Genomic DNA, 22,218 nt, shown 5'->3' with positions numbered 1-22,218 from the left:
CAGATAATCTCTGATTTTAAGGTCAGCTGATTAGCAACCTTAATTGTATTCCAATCCCAATCTCCTTTGTCACGTAAAGTAACATGTTTACAAATTCCAGAGATTAAGACATGAATATCTTTGGTGGAGAGAGGCATTATTCTGCTTAGCACAGGATTTTTTTAAATTACTGTGACAAATTATTCCCAAAGGGACTCTGTTATTACTTCTTTCTTTCTTCTACCAAAAGATTAAGATGTCTGTTTTTATTCCATTTCCAAGTAATACTCGGCCACCTTTTGCATTACTTGTTTAATTAAAGGATTACTGGTTATAAAGATAGGTTGTAGGATCATAGTATTGTTATAACAAGCATTTGTACTAGTAGGAGTAAATAAGAATCTGCAGGTAGCTCCATCGGGGCCTGTTGGCCAGTGGCTTATGTGTTCCATGGGAGTCCATGAGAAGGATTCCTTTTGTCTACAGAAAGTTAAGGGATATTGCGTATCCCAACCTGGATCTCTGCACTTTGTTATAAAAGAACTGGCAGTTTGCACATGAGAGGCATCACATCTTTCAGAGACAACCATGTATTTGAGTTGCTACCACTTTTACAGTGATGAAGGACAATGGGATACCCATTGGGTACACCCAGTTACCAACTGTACACCAAACCAGCCACTCAGAATGTCCCCAGACTCACAGGGGCAACACAGTGACACTCGGCATCTGTCAATTGCTGCTCAGACCTCTAACTGAAGAAAGTTCCCAGTTTTGACATTAGATTATACTACATTTTATAAAATTATTTAATTCCATTTGTTATTACTATTATTATTATTTTATTTGACCAGAGAAAGGGAAAGCGAGAAAGCAAGTCACCAGGTTTAGGACTCCTAACTGTGGTCAGCCATGTGGGAATCTAGCACCTTTAACCACCATGCCACCTGCCGGCCCCTATACTACATTTTTTTTTAATAATTGTTTATTTTTATTTTTCCATTCATTTATTTTAATTTGACCAGAGAGAGAGACACAGAGAGAGAAAGAGAATGTGAGAAAGCAAGCCACCAGGTCCAGGACTCGAACCGTGGTCGGCCATGTGGGAGTGTCCAGCATCTTAACCACCATGACACCTGCTGGCCCCCCCTATATACTACATTTTTTGATGATGCGATATCTTTGCAAAGTTAGTTTTTGGGCAGCTGCTGTGACAAAAAGTAAATACCACACAAAAATCAGTGTGGAACAGGAAGTGAGAATGGTGGTGTCTAGTCTAACGCCAACATTTGAGAAGTTACTCAGTGCTCATCAGATACACACATCTCATTAATTAGTAATTGCGGTTACTTGAGAATGAAAAATATGTTTCTTTCAGTGAGTGGGAATTATTTTTTAAATGTCTTCTAAATTCTTAGGACATATATACTTACTAAATTGTCTGGACCTAGCTAGGTAATTAATAGAACTGTTAGCTATTGCTTTAGGCCCTAGGGCACCATGACAAAATTACTGGGACACTAAGAGTGCCAAAAACAAAGAAGGTTTGGAAACCTCTGCTCTGTATCATCCTGCTGGCAGTCCCTCTCTAATACATCCGTTTCTTTGTCTGGAAAGCCCAGGTGTCCGGAGCAATAAGTAGACACAGGGTAAAATACTGGATTCTGTTCATACACTCATAGCCCTGCCCTGCATTGGGGTTCTAAGCAATTTTACCAAGTATTTTGGGCCAGAAATTTTTAAAAATTAATTCTGGTATAATTTCATGATTTAGCAGTTGTACGACATCCTGGCAGAATAGTTCTAGCTTACAGCTCTTCTTAGTCACGGCATTACATGCATTTCTTGTGATACTGTGTGTCAAGTGAGCATCCGTGAGATATTAACAAGAACAGAGTCTTGGATACATAGCAAGTAGATTTCTTTCCCTTGAATCAAGTATAGAATATTCATGATAAGACAGTACAGTCATTAAGTTCTATGTATTATATATTTAACATGATAAAAGTAACAGTTTTATCTCCAGATAGAGGCACTAGGGATGAATTAAATTCTTTATCTTCTTTTTTGCCTGAATTTATAATGACGGAAGAAAGTATTTTTGAAAATTATGCTTATTTTTAAATCTTAAATGAAAATTGATGTGATTGACCCCAGTCAAGGCCATGTTTGCACAATCCGTTGTTAAATGATTATGTTAGAAAGGAAAGCAGAATTCTGAATTAGATCAAGGCCAGAACTGAAAGGTTGAGTTTGATGTGGTGAGCTTAGCAACCATGAAATTTTTAAGTTCCACTGTTACTTTCAATAGCAAGTCAGTTTTTTTAATTATTTAATTTTATTTATTCATTCATTTATTTTAATTTGACCAGAGACACACATACACACACACACACAGAGGGAAAGTAAGAAAGCAAGCCACCAGGTCTGGGACTCAAACCATGGTCAGCCATGTGGGAGTGTCCAGCACCGTAACCACCACGCCACCTGCCGGACCCGCAAGTCAGTTTTGTTTTTGTTTTTGTTTTTTTTTTGAAGAGGATTTTGCTATAGGGTGCGTGCGCTCACCAGAAAGACAGAGAGAGAGAGCGAGAGAGAGAGAGACAGAAAGAGCGATAAATCACCCCCCCCAGGGGGATGGCCATGCCGCTATCCCTTCTCCTCCATTCTCCTCTAAGGATCTTAAGCACACACACACATATGCCCAGCATGAGTTTAAGCCACTGGGTCCAGGACTCGAACTGTGGTCAACTACATGAAAGTCCAGCAACATAGCCATTACACCAGCTGCTGGTCCCACAGGTCAGTGTTAAAATGTCACTTAGATACTACTGAAAGACATATTTTTTAACTTGAAAATACTCTAAGAATAAGATTTGTTCACATTCCTCCTCTGAATTATCTTAGCTTTTTTCCTTTCATAATACCACTTAACAGTCACTCAGGTATTTATCTTATCTCCCCTAACAGTCTGAACATCTCGATCACGGACTTGTGTATTATAAACGCTGTCCCCAACTCCCACCCCGTTCCTAGCACAGGCACTATGGAACGAAAGAAGGAAGGAAGTTCATGTTCTCTCCATTTGAATGTCAGTAAATACAACTTTGTCAGTAGTAGTGGGCCTCGGCCACTCTTTATTATTCAGCACCAGCTGTCAGAGGCAAAAGGGCACATTTTAATGAACAATGGAGAATCTGAATAAATCTCTACAGATACTCTTACTGCCTTTGTAAAAATCTGACCTAATTCCTTTTAAGTAAAAGAGGTTTCATGAAAGAGAACTTACTACGAAATCTAATTATAGACAAATCTAGACCTTTAAGGCTGGTATTTAAAGTCTGTAATGGCAGATTCCTGTTTCTTTTTTTACTAGTCATTTGTATTTTAATCAGGAAAATATCTAGTCTTTTACCTCTTTCCTAGCAAATGTAATGTTTTTATATTACAGTTGTTTTTTAATCTATCAGAAGAGTCTTCATGAAAAGTGTTTGAAAATATATACATTAATTATCACTGTTGACATGTTAATTAAAAGCTGGTTAATTTTCTTCAGCCCAAATGTTACAAGTGCTACTGCTGTGTGGTTGAATACTCCTGTTGCAGGCTGCCTGTAGTCACCCCATTCTGTTCAGAGACATGCTGTTTTCATGTCCACACTTGCTCACATTCATCTTCTGGAGGCAGTATGCCTTTTTTCCCCTTAGGGCAGTCCAGAATTATATTGTCATTTATTGAAATAGGGAAAATAACCTCATGACTAGGTAATGTAAGTTTCAAAATCTCGAAACTTATGCTATAAACAGAACCATGTAAACACATTATTCACATTTCTGAGAACTAGGTGTCTGGTCCTGTTAGCCACAACTCAGAGAGTCATTTTTCACAGAGCAGATGAATGCTTTGAAAATGGCATTTTGAAAAATGTTGGCACTTTGGGTTGAGTTTGCTGAAACAATGTAATTTGACTGTTTGACAGAAGTTGCCTTTAGGGATTATTTCTCTAAAGTTACTAGAATGCCACAATGGTGATACCTAAAAAAAATTACAGTTGGAGGATAAGGAAGAATGACCAGCCAGGCAGAAGGCTCTAGAAAGTGATAGCTGACCATAAGGTGACTTAAAATGATAAAGAAAGGAAACTGGGGCCAACTGGTGGCATAGTGGTTAAGGTAGCTAGATCCCACATGGTCAACTGTGGTTCAAGTCCCAGACCTGGCAGCTTGAGACAACATGCAGGGTATTGGGGTGTGCATGCCTGAAGTCCTGAGAAAAGACTCAAAGAGAAGGAATTGCCATGTGGCCATCCCCCTAGCGGGTGCTTTCTCTCTCTCTCTCTCTCTCTCTCTCTCTCCACTAAGCACACGCACTCTGTAACAAAATATTTAAAAAATAATTATCATTTTTGTTTGTTGCCATAGGGCACATGCACTCATTCACCAGAGAGAGACAGAGAGACAATGAGAGGGAAAGTGAGAAATCATTCCATGGAGGATGGTCATACCACAATCCCTTTTCCTCCATTCTTCTGGTATTTTGGGCACACATGTACTCCTGGCGTGATTTTCCATCTGCTGGGTCTGGGACTTGAACCACAGTCAGTCATGTGGAAGTCCAGTCCCTTAGCCACAATGCCACCTGCTGGCCCCTCAAAATATTAAACATAATAATTTTTTAAGAAAATTTTAAAAATTCTATTTAGAGAGATTTTTCGCTATAGGGTGCTTGCACTCACCAGAGAGACAGAGAAACAGAAAGAAATCACCCCCTAGGGGAAATGGCCATGCCACAATCCCTCCTCCTCCATTCTCCTTTTGGGATTTTGGGCATGCATGCAGTGTGTTTCAAACCACAGGGCCTGGGACTCTAACCATGGCCGACTATGTGGGAATCCAGTGATGTAACCATTATGCCATCTGCTGGTCCCAAGAAAACTTACAAAGAAAGGAAGCTTAGTTGTATTGAAAGGCATGTGACATGTAGAAGCTGGAGAGTAATCCTCTTATTATATTTTCATGTATTTTTGCCTTTATTAAGGTGATTATGTAAATTGAACAGTGATGCAGTGGTAATGCAACCAGACTCACGTAGAAGGTCCAGGGTCCACAGCCTGGGGTCTCCCTGTGCATACCAGGTGTGTGCAAGCCTGTGATCTGGGATGGCTGAAACTGGGGACAGATTGCAGCATAAAGCCTCCAATGGGTCTCTCTCTACTCTCTTTCTCATTAAAGAAATCAATAAAAATATTTTCAAAAAAGGACCAGACAGTGGCTTGGAATTAAGGCAGCTAGAATCCATATGGCCTGCACGGTTTGAGTCCTAGACCTGGCAGCTTGAAAAATATGCCAGGCATGAGTACTTGCATGTGTACCCAAAATCCCAAGAGAATAACAGAGGAGAAGGGATTGTGGCATGACCATTCCCCCGGGGGTGTTTTCTCACTTTTCCCTCTTTCTCTGTGTCTCTCTCTGGTGAGCACACATGCCCTATAGCAAACTAAAAAAAATTATTATTATTTTAAAATTACATTCCATTTTAATAGCATGCAAAGAAATAAAAATATGCTTGCCCACAAATTTGTGGGAGGGGAGTGAGAAAATTCTGAAGAGTGATGTAGATGATTAAGAAAATGTACATTATTAAAGAAATTGTGAATTTTTGGCCTTAAGGATAAAAGCTAAGGAGTGACTTTACTCTTTTTAGTTTTACAGATTGAAAGTAACTGTTATATTCATGATTAACTGCTTATAAAACAAAAAGTAGAGTATGGATTAAAAGAATATATTTGTGGGGGACAGCACATGGCATAGTGGTTATGTAGCTGAACTCCCACATTGCCAACAGAGATTCAAGTCCTGGACCTGGTGGCTTGAAAATCACTCTGGGCACGTGTGTGTGTGTGTGTGTGTGTGTGTGTGTGCCCAAAGTCCTAAGAAGAGAAAAGACTATGGCACGGCCATTCTCCCTGGGGGGGAGGAGGGCGGTTTCTTGCTTTCTGTCTCTTTGGCCAGTACATGCGCCCTGTGGCAAAAATGTCTCTCACAAAAAAAAAAAAAAAAAAGTTAAAAATGGATTTGTAAAAAATTTTAATTTCAGAATCATGAAATACTCAAAGGGCCTTATTTAGAAAGATCGTGTAATATTTATCCATGGAGATTTTCAAGAAGAGAAGTCTTTAAGCAGAGTCTGGGTCTCATGTAGGTGGAGTTCCATGATTTAGCAGCGCTTGCTTTCTTTAGGACCATCCATACTTCCCGGAACTTGAAAGTCACTTACGAACCTCTCTCTGTGATGTCTGACTTCACAACCAGCCTCTGCTCAGGACACTCTCTTTCAAAAGATTGTTGGTTGTGCTTCATTTCTGCAAGATAATTACTGTGCCTTTTGGCCATAAAGAACTCTCCACATAACTGTCCACCCATATAGGACTAAGATATGCCAGCAAAGGAGCCAACAGGTGGTGTGGTGGTTAAGGCACTGGACTCCCATATGGCCAACTGCTGTTCGAATCCCGGACCTGGTGGCTTAGCTTTCTCACTTTCCCTCTCTCTCTGTCTGTCTCTGTTGAGTACATGTACCTTATAGCAAATTTTAAAATCATAATAATTGTAATAAATGCAATTAAATAATTCTCTTAAAAAAAAAAAAACAAGTATGCCAACAAAGAAGCTAGACACTTAGACACTTACAAATTATAATAACACACAGAAAGAAAACCATAGCCATCGATGCATATTGGCGCAAAGTAAGCCCCATCCTCTTATGGAACTGCACTTCCACACACTGCGTAGTGTAATTAGCAGTAGATGGTGAAGACCACAGCAGTCACTTTTCGGGAAGAAAACGTGATGCCGACAAGAAAACCACAGCTTGGTGATACGGAAATATGCATGTGTCTGTGTGTGTGTGTGCGCACATATGTGTGTGTGCACACACCAGTGTGTTCTATGTAGTCACTATACTCAAAACCTTTGAAAAAACCATGTAGTTAGAAAATATTATGAATGTTTCTCTTTACACATATCTTTAGTTTAGTACATGTATCTTTACACATATCTTTAGGAGTGGTTTTTTTTTTACAATATGAAGTTTAATTTAGACTGGGAATTTTTTTTAATAAAGGTCCAATCTAATAATTCCCACTTAACTTTCCTAACTTTATCATAAAATAAAAGATCAGTCAGTAGGCACAATAATAAAATTAAATTGTATTAATGTTGAAAACCTGCCCTTTAGGGAAATTTGATTATAATCCTTAGGATAATAATAAAAATACGTTATTTTATAATGTTTCTTATTTCTTAATAAAACCGTAAACTCCTGTTATCCTTATCCACCTAGAAAAACCTCCAAGATTTTCGTTTTTAATATTCTGGTTAAGTTCTTCTACCTACATGAATTTCAATTTGTTATTAATGTACTTAAATGGACTTTAGTCATCATCTGATACAATTTATCATTAAATAAATGGACCTCTTTTGTAGTGTGGCCAGTTTAGATATCTATACATGTTTATGTGACTGCAACGTGAGTGGCTCCCACAGGAGAAGACAGGACTTACTTAGGCGTTGGTCAGCTCAGCCCTGGAACATTCTTCCTTCCAGTGATGAGGAGTGATTCAGAGCAACAGCTCCCAGTGAGCAAGTCAGCCCTTCTCCTCCACTGATGACCTTCAGACATGGACACATCTGTCATATCTGGCTTTAAGCTTGAATTTAAACATTCCCCACTTCTTAGAGCCATTCCTCATTGGACGTGATGTCCATACCACTGACCAAACTGGTTACACTCTTCTAACCCTGCCATAACTTTTTAGGGTCCTCCTTAAAACATGTTACAGATTGAGCACTCCTAATCCAGAAATCCAAAGCTCCAAAATCCAAAACTTTCTGAGCACTACACGATGCCACAAGTGGAAAATTCCATGCTTGACCTCATGTGACAAGTCGTAATCAAAATATTGCAATACAAAAGTAAAGATTACCTTCTGGCTATACGTATGTGTTTGTCAAACATAAATTAATTTCATGTTTAGGCTTAGATTTCATTCATATCCTATCCCTAAGATATCTCATTATTTGTATGAAAATATTCCAGAATTAGGGGGTGGCAGGTAGCATGGTGGTTAAAGATGCTGGACTCCCACATGGCTGACAGCAGTTCAAGTCTCAGACCTGGTGGGTTGCTTTCTCACTTTCTCACTCTGTTTTTCTCTCTCTTTCTCTGGTCAAATTAAAAACTACTACTACTACTACTAATAATAATAATGTTAAAAAAATTTTTAAAAAAGAAAATACTCCAGAATTTGAAAAAATGTGAAATATGCATATGTGTTTTGGGGGGCAGGGAGAGAGAAACCCTTCTGGTCACAAGAATGTTGAGTGAGGGGTAATCAACCTGTACTCAGCACGCTTTTTCTGTTGCACTCAGCACCTAAAACTGGGAGGCCGTTGCTTTTCATGATTAGATGTAGCAGATTTTTAAGAGTGGTGTATAATTAGCTCTTGCCGCTGTTCATGTAAATGGCTGCTGAATTTTTTTTGGTGTCTGTCATATTCCTTTAGAATAGGAGTGATGTGAGGAGAGAGTGTGTTGTTTTCTTCCCTAGCATAGCAGGGAATAAGCACCTGTAATAAGCATCTCATAAGTCATTCTGAAGAAAGGCCTAAGCTAAGTTTTCCTTAGATACTTAAGTAGTAATTTGGGGCCTGTTTTCTTTTTACAATGATTAAAGTTCATCTTTTTTGTTTGTAACCTTTTTGTTGGGAGGGGAGGGGTTCTGCTCTAGGACGCATGCGCTCGCCAGAAGGACAGAGAGACAGAAAGCAAAAAAATCACCCTCCCCAGGGGAGATGGCCACACCACAATCCCTTCTCCATTCTCCTCTCGGGATCTTGGGCACGTACACACACGCGTCCCGCGTGAGTTTATGCCACTATGTCTGGGACTCGAGCTGGTCAGCTACATGGGAGTCCAGCAACATAGCCATTACACCAACTGCTGCTCCCTGTTTGTAACTTTTTGGTTCCCTGTTTGTAACTTTTTGGTGCTCTCCATTTTGAGTCTGCCATCTGTTATATGTGCAGTCTTCTAGCTTTTGTTCCAAATACACATTTGGAAAGCATGACTTTTGTGTTGATACCATTGAATAAAAAACTGGGGCAAGCCAGTGGCTTGGAGGTTAAGGCACTGGTCTCCCACATAGCAGGCATCGGTTCGAGTTCCAGACCCAGCAGCTGGAAAATTGCTCTAGGTGCATGTGTGTGAGCGCCCAAAATCTTGAGAGGAGAAAGGAGTAGGAGGGACTGTGAACATCTCCCCTACGGGTGATTTCTCACTTCCCCTCTCTCTGGTGAACGTAGGCGCCATATGGCAAATACTCCACCACCACCACCCAAAAAAACTGAAAATTACCAAGCTTCATGTTTTTTATCTGACAGTGGCTTGGTAAGAAGACATGCTATTATAGATTCTATAAGCTTTAGTTATGTTATTATTAAAACAATTACTTAACATTGTTTCTAAATTTGCTGTTTTTAACTCTCAGAACTTTAGTCATTTGAAATGTAAAATATTTTACCTGCCTCATTAATTTATAGAACGATCAAATGTAATATGGAGTCTTTGGAAAAGTTACAACATATTTTTGCATAGAAAATATGTCATGACTTTTCTGACCATCCAGTAATATTAATATATGTGAAAGCAGCTTTTAAAATGTTAAGACATTATATAAATTCAAGATCCTGAAGTTGTTATTGTTATCAGTGATATCGTGGGGATCTCTGTTGTTAAGTGGAATAGTTCATTTCTGAAATTTTGTGACTTGTTTAAAACCACTGATTTCCTATGGTTTGACCGCTTTAGTTCATGAGAATGTATTCACATACAGTCTGGTTTTCCTAGAGTTTACTAATTTGATTTGTCAAGGGGGCAGGGCCAGGAGAAGTACTTTCAGGGTTATAATCCAATTCATGTGCTTGAAATACATCCATTATAGCTGTATTTTGTTGCATAGGACTTTGTTTTTTGCCATTTAAATTGTGGGCCTGTGAAATTTTATTAGCTCCTTTGAAAAAAAAAATCTGCATCAGCACTTTAATTGTGTTTGTTCTGCTAAATTACCTTGACTTTAATTGAAGGCAGTTTATTATAATTTTAGTATCAGTATCATAGAAAGTCATGGAAATATTTAATGATGGTGTAGTTTGAACCCTCTCTGACGAGCAGGAAATTATCTTGTCTGCCTGATTTTTAATAGATGACATTCACCCTCTAGATGTATGAGACTCTCAACTGAAAGCTCAAATAGAAGTCAAATTCAGACTTAAAATAATCATCTTCTACTTTATGCACATCCTAGCACACCGTGGAATTGTGGAATGTATTAAATCAGTCCTTACACAAGCTACTTTTCCCCCCTTCTGATTATGAAGATCTTAATTTAACTCTTTCCTGTATAAATTATTTTCATCCTTTAGTTTCCACAATAACAAGTGATTTCAGCATATCCAGTAAAAAATATATATATATATATGAAAACCACACAGAAAACAAGCACTATCATCAAAATACTTGATTCCTCATTACTGGCTCCTGAAATTATGTAATAGCTCATTTATCCTATGTATAATAGGAATTCTAATAAGTGAAATGGAAATATTTATGTCCAGGAGCCTGCACCAAGGCTGGGTTATATGGCTCCTGGCTGGAGACATCAGCTCTTTGGATTAGCTCATGGGGTGATAGCTACTAGGTCATCAGGAAAGTCACGACACATTTTTGCATAGAAAAATATGTTATGATTTTTCCAGCGACCTAATATTACAGTGAGCATCCTTTGTACGTCATACTACACAGCCGTAGGATAAATCCCTAGAAGTTGAACTGCTGGCCAACAAGTAAGGACATTACTTACCTTGTAGACATCTCCTAATTACCCAGCGGAAGACGAACGATTTACAGTCCCGTCAGCAGTGTTTAACCACATAGAAATTTTATTTTTCCAGTGACATTTATGCTGAATCCCTCCCAGAATTTAGATACCTAGTAAACCAGTCTGATGCTTCTTAATGAGTGTGAAAAGAGGGCCAAGGGACAAGATTTGAGGGGTTTGTAGACAAGGCCCCTTCTTCACCAGATTCTACTCACGTATCTCATGTCTCTTTTTGTACCATGTTTGATAAAAATCAATAAAATCAAATCTCTCTTTTCAAGACCCCATACTGATAGTCCTCTTCTGGTATGTTCTTAGCTTTATACTTTAGTTCTTTTACCACATATAGTTATTGCATTATATATAGATAATGAATATTTTTCAGTTATATTTTAATTGTTGCTTGATTATAAGTTACATGTAAGGGTGTATTTCCTTTAGAAGTAAAAACATAGGAACGATTATTTCTAAATGTGTTTCCTCTAAACAGCTAATTCCTCTAGTAGTTGTAAGTCCTTACCCAGAAGATGCTGGTCTTTAAAAGCCTGATTTTTCCTGTCATTTATTTTAATATTTTCTTGTTTTAAACTCCAAGGCTCATTTCTGTTTGGGTCAGAGGAGCTCTCTGCTCTGATTACCACTGATCAATAAAGTATTATAAGTGTTTGGAAAGAGAGTGCTGTATAGAAACTATCAGTAATATTCCATCCCTAGATTTTCTAATGTACCACTAATGCGTCATGTTTAAGTGGAATGTGTTGATTGATTTACATGCTCTATGTCTCACAAATGTAGAGTAAGTATGAGGTGTTAGATTGTGTTTTGTTTTTAATAATCTCTCGGAAACTACATCATGTTTTAAATGGTATTAGTTGTAGATATCACATGCTTTCCATCCATGTATTTGGTGAATGATTTGGTCACAATGTTAGCCAGTGGTATGTTCTTTATTAACTGAATCATTCTCTGGTTATTTTCACATCTGTCCTTTACTTAAAGAAAAAGTCAAAGTATTAATTACTTGTATTATTAGAATATGTTAAATATTTTATAATTCTTAAAATGTGTAATTGGAGGAGAAAGTAGTAGTGGAGGTTAAATTATAAAAATTCTATTAGAAATCAGTGGATTCTATTTTTCTTTTTATTCCTTTGACAGTGCCACACACTGTTAACGATTGCAATCAGTTACAATTACGTTCTGGTAATTTGATATGTTCTCCGAATCTTGAATAGCACATAACAGATTTAGTATAATCTTCTCTGCAGTTCTACACTGAATTTTTTTAGTAACAAATGTTTTTATTAAAAATATTTTTCTTATTACCTTAAACTTAGAATAAATTCTGCTCAGAGCCCAGCAGATGGTGTAGTAGTTACATTGCTGGACTCCCACACAGCTGACCGCAGTTCAAGTCCCAGACCTTGTGGCTAGAAGCTCATGCCGGGTGCCTGTGCATGCCTGCCGAGGATCCCAGGAGGAGAATGGAGGAGAAGGGATTGCAGCGTGGCCATCCCCCTAGGGGGAGAGGGGGTGATTTTTCACTTTTCCTCTTGCTGTCTCCATCTCTGTCTCTCTACAGCAAACACACCCACCCTACAGCAAAAACCTCTACAAAATAAAAAAAAAAAAAAAAAGGAAGAAACAAAAAGGATAAATTCTACTCATGATCAGTGGGTAATACTTATTAGGATATAAAGACATGTTTTAGGTTTCTAAATAGAGGATTTTGTCCTCATTCCTCCTGTTACCACCTTCACATTAGGATGAATGAAGGTTTGCAGGCACATGGTAGTATGATAAAGCTATTTGGAATGAGATCTGTTCCCCTAAATGTTTCTATAAGAATAGCATCCTTGGGGTTAGCAGGTGGCATGTTGATTAGGCCCTGGACTCCCACATAGCAAAACGCAGTGTGAGTCCTGGACATTGTGTGCTCTAACCCTCCGGCATGAAAATCACACCAGGCACATGTGCGTGCGTGCCCAAAATCCCAAGAGAAGAGAGGAGAAGGGGTTGTGGTGTGACCATCCTCCCTGGGGTGATTTCTTGCCTTCCCTCTCCTTATCTCTGCAGTGAACACATGTGCCCTATGGCAAAAACCTCAAAAAAGAAAAGAAAAGAATTGTGTGTTTATTTAACAGATTTTATTTCAGGATAGTGTTATTATGCTTCTTATGGTCTAGTCTGGGATCCTAACCACTATCCACTGTATATTTCTTAGTGAATTTTTTCTGTGTTCCATAAAAGTTACTTAAAAAGAAAGCTATTGATTGACACAAAACTCATTCCAAAACTGAAAACTAATTCTAAGTGTTTCTCCGGAAGTTCATACTGAATATCTGTTTTGTATTTGCTAGCTATTAACCAATCTCTTTAAGCATATTTTTTAGTAATATTTCATATTTATCACACTTTTTCTTTAAAATTATAAAATGAGTCTAGATTTCAAGTTAAATTGTTATATTTTATCTATCCCTTTATTTGCTAAGAGTGTGACAACAGAGGGAAGCAATCTCTTTTCTTCTATCATCATGGTAAATTGTTTTGTGCATTGGCATAATCCACCAGAAAGATAAAGCAGATAAACAGCTAACTTGCAGCAGCAAACCTTTTTCATATCAACTCCAGGAACCCTAAGCAAAGAGTTGACAGATGTGTGGTGCTTTGTGAAACTTCCTCAACTCCCATTGAAGAGAGAAGGAATTCCAGAGTTGGTACTTAGGAAAGAGAATACCCAGAAGATTTGTACAATATGACTCACTGTTGCTACCATGAAACTAAAATGTTTGTATTTTTATTTTAGTGACATTGTACGCCTCCTGTATTCTCCTGGGAGTGTTCTTGAATAGCAGCGTACCCATATTTTTTGAACTCTTTGTGGAAACTGTCTACCCAGTTCCAGAAGGAATTACTTGTGGAGTTGTCACTTTTTTAAGTAATATATTCATGGGAGTACTTTTATTTTTCCTCACATTTTATCATACAGGTAAGAAATTTAATTTTTTTATTTACTATCTCAATGTATTTCAAGAGAGGTTTGTGGCACTGCTGTATAGGGAATGTATACAGAGAGTTCTCAGTAAGGCAGATTACTTTATGTGAGCTTTAACATGCCACAAAAAGAAAATGTCCTCAATTATTTTTCTGGAAGTACATTCTAGCTCCAGTACACCCTCACCCCGGAGAGTTTCTGAATTAATTAGCCTGGGCTGGAGCCCAGCAGCTGTACTCTGTAAAAGCCCTCCTCCCGCCCTCTTGCCAGGTGGCTCTACTGGGCAGGTCCTCACTGAGCACCATTGACCTATTGCTTTTTCAAAAAAAATGTAGACTACCATTTTAACACAGGGTGTAAATTGATGTCAGGGTATATGTGGAGTATAAGGCCTTAGGAATGAATGAGAGGTCACCTGATGTAAATGCTAGATTATTTCTAGGAAGCTTTATGACAGGTTTATAATTGGAATAATAACTGTGCTAACCTCCTTGACTAGAAAATCAATTTTTAAAACTTTCAAGGCCAGTGAAACAGAATCATCCCTGGATTTTGAACAACTTCTGGCATAACACTTCCACCTAAACAGCAATAAGTGTTCTAATGATAAATGAACTTATTAACATTATTAACAACAAACTAGATCATTTCTATCAGCCAGTAACAAAGGCAAAGTAGGTTTTAACTTTGCTAACCCTGAGCTGGGTTGATTTACCATATGAAGGAGGAGTGGTATTAATGAAAGGCCACTCTTCACTTTTCTCCCGGGAACTTGTGTTCCCATTGGGGAGCCGCGCCATCAGTAGGAGTTAAACAAGATCTTCACTCCTGAGAAGTTCCCAGACAGATTCGTTTGGCAATTACTACATACGTATCAGGCTTAATCCATGAAACTGAAGGCTTATCGTCCCCTTTTGCCTGGTAAAGTGTCAGGGTAGCTGTGGTTCCCCCTGGGATGATAGGAACGGTTTTCCAGCTGAGCTCAGGCTTCCTCAGTGGTCCATTCACCCTCGCAGTGTGGTTTTCCTGTCAGCTAGACATAGCAGAAGATGCTAGGTGATGTATTCCCCAATAAATCGCTGGCTTGTGATCTCCAGTATATAGCAGACATGCTTTATTGATCATTTTAAGGCTGGGAAGAAACCAGTAACAGTAGCCACCCTAAACGCAGGCCACTGTGGCTGGCCATTTGTCCTCTGAGATTGGCGTCCGACATGAATTAACTAGAAGTGCTATCAGTCAGTGCCTCGTCCTCATCTTGCAAATTCATCATGACCAGATACACAGATGTTTTTGTCCTCCTGGCATAGGCAGCAGAAGGAACACTTAGCGTCACTTCTGCTCATTCCTCCCTCATTCATATAATCAAGGATTTCTGTAACTGGGGGAAAGAAGCTTCCTTCAGTTTGCATGGTTTCTGATCACATGTTAACATTCTGTATAGACATTTAAAAGTTTCTGCCTAAACTCTGTAACTATTGTGGGAAAAGAAATAAAATTTTAAATAATAATTTATTTTAATCCACCAAGATATAATTGTTTATTTTAATCCACTAAGATGATCTTCGGGGAGGGGGGGATGTCTCAGTAAATTCTGGCATTTCGGGTAAGTTAATGAGGAGATGCACGTGAAAGCTGAGTCCAGGGCAGAGCTGACACTCACCAAATGTTTGCTTCCTCCTCAGTGCTTAGCTCATGATGCTTGGAATTTAAATAGCTAAGCTTCTCTTTTAAAGAAACACCTTCATGTGTTTACTTGTGAGTGTGTGTGGTGAATACACACAAACATGCCCCACACTGCTCTAACGCTAATGTTACCAGTACTGTGAAATCTTTATTGAAGTTCTTTTCACGTATTACCCTTGATCTGGCCTCAACGTCCTGCCACAGAGGTCCACATTCTCTATGGCCTGAGGCATGGTAATCCATAAATTGCAAATAATGAAAATTCTGTAGGACTACTTCCTAGAAGTAACTTGTCATTATGTGCCTAGTTCCCTAAACGTTTTATTTGGTAAATTGACCTCCTTTCCATTAAAGTCCATGTTCAAATGTCATAATTCAGCAATTTGAAACTTAGAAAAACTCACCCAGCAGTTCCTTACATGTCAGAATAGAACCACTACTCACGTGCTTAGACGGCCTGATCTAATCATCATAAGCTCTGTGGTTTTTAGGTCACTTCTCAAGAAGTACTAAACTTCCTGACTTGGGCATTTTCCTCCCTCGATGTGCTGTCTGGTAGGTCACTACATCAGATAGTTTTTAGGGGCTGTACAGGCTAACCCCAAAATGACCATATTTAGAAGGGCCTTGTCGGGCGGGGCTGGCAGGGGGCATGGTGGTTAGGGTGCCAGACTCCCTCCCACATGGTCAACCGCAGTTTGAGTCTCAGACCTGGCAGCTTTCTTTCTCACTTTGCCTCTCTCTCTCTCTCCCTCTCTTTCTCCTTCTCCCTCTCCGTTCTCTCTGGTCAAATTAAAATCAATCATTCAGGGAACCAGCAGTTAGCATAATGGCTATGTCGCTGGACTCCCACGTAGTCGACCGCGGTTTGTGTCCCGGACCCAGTGGCTTAAAACTCACGCCGGGCGCGTGTGCGTGCATACCCAAGATCCCAAGAGGAGAATGGAGGAGAAGGGATTGCGGCGTGACCATCCCCCCTGGGGGGTGATTTCTCGCTTTCTGTCTCTATGTCTCTCTCTGTCTGTCTGGCGAGCGCACGCGCCCTACAGTGAAAATCTCTCAAAAAAAAAAAAATCAATCATTCAATCAATCATTAAAAAAAAAAAAGAAGGCCATCATCCAGCCAGGTAGGTTCGCTGGCGGTTTGCTGGTAGATGAGGGCCATCGTGTCACCAGGGCAGATGTTACTCAGGCTCCTTGTACCACTGCCACTGGCTTGTGTGGGCCCTTCATTTCTGTTTCAGTTCTACTTTGGTACCTGAAACCATGTCAGAGGTGTGTGTGTGTGTGTGTGTGTGTGTGTGTGTGTTTTAAGAATTATTTTATTTAACTTTATTTATCCATTTGTTTATTTATTTTAATTTGACCAGAGAGGGGTAGAATGAGAAAGAGAGAATGTGAGAAAGCAAGCCGCCAGGTCTGGGACTCAAACTGCAATTGGTCATGTGGGAGTCCAGCACCCTTAGCCACCACGCCACCTGCTGACCCCCATGTCAGTGATTCTTAAAGTTACTTGCTCCTTAATATAAGCATATTTGCAAAACCAAGTTGTTTCCTAAAATACTTGCTTTGAAACAGCACAGTGATGCTTTATTCTAATAACCTCGCATATAAAATCAATTTGGGAATGCTGTTATAGTGTTTGCGTGCTCTGAAATATATTCAATTTTATATTCAGAAGATTGCATTATCTGTTATTTTTTGCTCTAGAAGCTTTGCAACAGGTTTTGGCTAAAAGTGTAAAGATTTCTTTTTACCTTAGGCCTTTCGTTTTGACATGGCTGACCATGAATTTGAGGCTGCATTGGGACCCAAAAGATTCAGGGGCCTGGCTGAAGTGGGAGGCATTTTCTAATGGTTACGAGAACAAAGAGCAGGTTCAACACACGTGGACTAATGACACGTAGTTTAGACCTAAGAACTAAAATAGTGCAAAGTGGTGGTAAGATCTACTGGGTAATTAACGTGGAATGAGAGCAGGGCATTAACGTGGAAAGTGGTGGTGCCAGCTGGCTGCTCACCGTGAGTGAAAATGGAGACAATTTTGTTAAATCACCGTAAAAGAAAGTAAAAGGTTGCTTCTGGAGGGTGGCAGCTGGAAACAGACAGGCACTTGCAGGTGGTAGAAACTAAAAGCATGGTGTAAGTGAAGAGAAAGTAAGGCGTTTAACAGTGCTTCTGGACGGGAAGGGAGAAAGAGAGCAAAATCCCGATTACCCAGTCCCAACAGAGCCTCGCCATTTGGTGCAGAGATCACATCGATCGCCAAGTAAATTGTAGCCCTGTCTACACTGTCAGCTGACAAGGAAAGGGCCCCTAGCTGCAGTGTAGTAGATGACAGAGAACTATAGGACTCCAGCGGCGAGATAGGGAGTCCTGCCTTCGAGCCTGGATTTGTACTGGGTCATCAGAAAAAGTCATGACATGTTTTTCTTTTAAAGAATTACTTATTTATTTTAATTCTATTTGTTATTATTATTTAATTTGGCCAGAGAGAGAGAGACAGAGATAGAGAAAGGGAGAGGAAGAAAGCAAGCCACCAGGTCCGGGATTCGAACCGCAGTCAGCCATATGGGAGTCCAGCACCCTCAACCACCATGCCCAAATGCATCATGACTTTTCAGACCTAATATTTCCTCTGGGGAAAGGCAAAGAGAAAGCATGTTAGAAAGCTGTGCTCTTTTTAAAGATAAAAAGGCCAAGAATGCAAAGATCACAATGGTTCAGGATTCTCTTAATTCAGCCATGTCACCTGACATTGGGCTCAGTGGACTAGGCTACTGCTAAGTGAAGTTACACTGTTAAGCAGGCCTTTTCCTGCTTATTAGAGCACCTCAGCTTGGTTTATGTGAATGGCTTTCAGAAGGAAAGTGTAGAGGTTCCCTTTTCTCTGACCTTTTGCTTCTGAAAAGGCAAATCATTTCAAAGGGCACTTGTTGATGATTGAGCTCATTGAATTTATGGAAAGGTGGATTTGACTTTCCAGAGAGAGGCACACAGTAAAAACCAATTAGCAAACCATGACAATGAGGAGCAATTATGAGACATTTTTAGACATTTCATCTGAACCCAGGTAGAAGGAATCGTTTTACAACTCTGACGAAATAAGAGGTCTGCTTCAGCGATGCTTGACGAATTTCCCAGTGTTTAGGAGAGCAGAACAAGTCGATTGTTGCTACCGGTGTTGTTCTAGTTGCCCATAAAGCACATTCTCCAAGCTTTCGAAAGTGTCGTTGTCATAGACTGTGTCGTCAAGAACCATACTTCTTTTATCTATTGCTTAAAATTCAGCCTTAAAATCAAAGTGCTCTCTTTTAATACGAACAGTATGCTATTGTCCATATTTTCTTGCCTTTTTTCTTATTGTGTTTACTGCTTCGTTTTGCCTAGTAAAATTATCATCAGAAATCCAGAAGTTATATTGTTACTATAAAAACAGAAAGTGCCTGATGCATCATTTTAGGGAATACCAGAATAAAGACAAGACCACACAAGTCACAGCTTTTCTGAGTATTTGAATTACATTCAATCCAAGTAAAGCACAGACAACAGCTTTGCATAAAAATGCAATTGAAATAGATGCCTTTGTTACATGCTGTAGAATAACATGTCCGACATTTCAGATGTGGTAATTGAGAGGTAGGAAGGCTGCTTTTGTGAGCATATTACAGGAAAAGGGATTGCAGCACCTTTTCTTATAGGTTGGTTTCCTGATTGCCATTTCTGAACATAAATTGCTCTTTTAGCCATATGAATTATGGATTAAACTAAAACAGCAGTGTAGAAATCTGTAGGATGATTTTTTGATGATTAAGGGAGTATTAGCATTCTGCAGAAGCACAAAGGGAAAATATAAACCTATAGCAGTGACTTAAAAAAAAAAGGGTGAGAGGCTGGCCCTATAGCTTGGGAAACACACTGGATGTGCGTGCGTGTGTGTGTGTGTGTGTGTGTGTGTACATGTCCACAAATCCCAACATGATGGGGAACTAGACAACGTTGTCTCCAGCTACCACCAGCACCTCTTTATGCCAAAGACCTGCTCACTTTGAAAACCATGGGATTGACTGGCAGAAGGGTCTGGAATGTGGGAGGCTGAGCAGATGCACCAGCCCAAGGGGCCCTGGAGCTCAAGGGAACTGCTGGAGGCAACCACACGCAGGTGGCATGTTTGGGTAGCAGGTAGCCCAAGATTATCCTGGTGGAAGGTGCTGACTTGATGCAAGACTATTTCTTTTTGTTTGTTTGTTCTTTGTTTTATTTATTTTTTTGTTTTGGTTTGGTTTTTTGTTTGTTTGTTTGGTTTTTTTGAGAGGTTTTTGCTATAGGGCGCGTGCGCTCACCAGAAAGACAGAGAGAGATAGAGAGATGGAAAGTGAGAAATCACCCTCTGGGGGGATGGTCACTCCACAATCCGTTCTCCTCCATTCTCCTCTCAGGATCTTGGGCATGCACACACACACGCCCGGCGTGAGTTTAAGCCGCTGGGTCTCGGACTAGAACCTCAGTCGACTACATGGGAGTCCAGCGACGTAGCCATTACGCCAACTGCTGGTCCCGTTGCAATTTCTGAAGAAGCTTGTTTTTGGTACCATTAAATCAAATCACAGAACTACCTGTTTCAGTGATTCCTGTAGATCTGCCTGTAATTGGCATTATATATAACTATTCAGCTAATAGAGGAAAAGACTGAAAGAAGTAAACCAAAATAGTCACAGTGATCTCACTGGGGATAGAATTATGATTGGGTTTTATGTTTTACTTTATTTTCTATATATTTTCTAACCTGTTTTTATTATTACTACTTGAAGTTTTTGCTGAAAAAGTAGGTATTTCTACCCCCCCAAAAAAAGGAAAAGCGTTATCTCAAAATGCAGGCGGTCTTCTCATTTTGTCTTTTTAATCCATCAGATACTTCTAAACAAGGACAAGAGTGATGGTGATGGAGGGCACTTAAAAAATAATTAACGAACTAACAGTTAAAGGTGATCGATTTTTTTTTCCCCTCGAAGTAATAGATTTATTTTGCAACCAAAGTCAAGGTGGATTAAACTGATGAAAAGTTATTAACAATATTGATTAAAAACCTTCCACCTCGAAAGCCCTGTAATATATTACACACATCACCTAGTCTCCAGATTGTCACTGTGTATCGAAAGTCAGTTTCCAGGCCTCCGAGGGGACGTTTAGTCTAAGTGCTTTCGAAAGCAGAGCAGCTTCCTTCCGTCACACAGGTGGTGTTCTGATGATACATGAATATTTAAAACTGCATGTTTTTGTCTTACAGAGCTGTCTTGGTTCAACTGGTGCCTTCCCGGGTCATGTTTGCTCAGTCTCCTCCTCATTCTGTGCTTCAGGGAATCCTATGACAGACTCTATCTTGATGTGGTTGTCTCGGTTTAATAGCACAGACTTGACGGAGTTTAAAGGAAGACTGGGACTCAGTACCGCACACCGCACGTTTGCTTGGAATTGCACATCTAACAGAGATAAAAAGAGAAGAAAGGAACTTCATTCAGAGGTTTCCTTGGGTTACAGATATCACATTAATTGAATTACTACCAGGTAATTATAATGCAGGACGTGAGTGGTGATGGGGGTTTAAGCTCTGCAAGTGGCATGCCGTGCCTGATTCTGCGGTCACGAGTACGCCGTCTTACACACGAAGCACTACCTAAGTAATTCCCTCCGTGCTCTGTGCCCATGCTCAGCTACTGACCAACTGTAATTATGAAGGCAAGGGTGTCCTTCACTTGAAGATAACTCCCGACCTAAGTCATATCAGAATAGGAAGAAATGCCACTAACTTCTGGCAAAGTTTAAACCCCGTACCAGATTTTAATTCTAAAATAGCCAAGAGGTATATTGATGATAGAAATTAGCCACATGTACACTACTTTTTTCCCCCTAATAAAGCCATTTCTTATATGACTCCTTATTTTTAACCAGGCCCGAGCCTTTGGCTGTCTTTGTTATGGTGATCAAGTGCTCTCCAGTGACTTCAGAGCACAGGCACTGTGTCTCCAGCTCTCCGTCCCCTGTCTGTGAAATGCAGTTTCGTCTACTAGGCCCTTAAGTAATTATGTATTAAGGTGACTAAATGTGTGATACAGTCACATTAAATATTGTATGAAAAGTATAATTCTGCTATGATTTAGTACTTGGTTAAGAGTGAGATGACGCGTCACACAGAACCTGCCGTGTCTTCAGCCTAATGTGGTGGCCTGAGATATAAAGTCCAGTGCTGGTGTTATTTATTGGGGTTAGATTTTATTAAATGACCCTTGTTTGAAAAGAACAATTTGTATGACCTTAAAACCTTCAGATCCGTTGGGTGATTTCTGGATAGTGTTTCTGTATTTCAGTTGGGATTGTAAAATACTCAGTTCTATACAGAATCTGTGTATTTGAGAGGGCAGCCTTCACCCGTACCTGTTCTTTTTCTTTGGATGATAGCTTAAAAAAAAAAATTAACGGTTACTCATTGGATGGCTTGCGAACGTGTGTTCACCATGACCTCAGATGTGCTGCAGGAGATGGTGTCAGCACCGTTCACATTTACATAACTCCCCTGCTCAGAAAACATTTTCCCCAAGAATATCATTTTGCCTTTATTCTTAGC

General features: G+C 39.6%; 1 protein-coding gene across 1 annotated transcript in view; it reads left to right on the top strand.

Moving 5' to 3' along the window:
• The window catches only part of SLC49A4 (solute carrier family 49 member 4), a 71,831-nt gene extending 49,902 nt beyond the window's left edge, over positions 1-21,929 (top strand). The window contains exons 9-10 of the mRNA XM_006154599.2: positions 13,722-13,904; positions 20,884-21,929. Of these exons, the coding sequence (XP_006154661.1) occupies positions 13,722-13,904; positions 20,884-20,999 (299 nt within the window). The 3' untranslated portion in view covers positions 21,000-21,929. The remainder of the gene's footprint in view (positions 1-13,721; positions 13,905-20,883) is intronic.
• The last annotated feature ends 289 nt before the right edge of the window (positions 21,930-22,218 follow it).

This window comes from Tupaia chinensis, unplaced genomic scaffold (assembly GCF_000334495.1).
Source record: "Tupaia chinensis unplaced genomic scaffold, TupChi_1.0 Scaffold000415_1, whole genome shotgun sequence".
NCBI classification, from domain to species: Eukaryota; Metazoa; Chordata; class Mammalia; order Scandentia; family Tupaiidae; genus Tupaia; species Tupaia belangeri.
The sequence above is the reverse complement of the archived record's forward strand: the minus strand, read 5'-3'. Positions and strand labels throughout refer to the sequence as shown.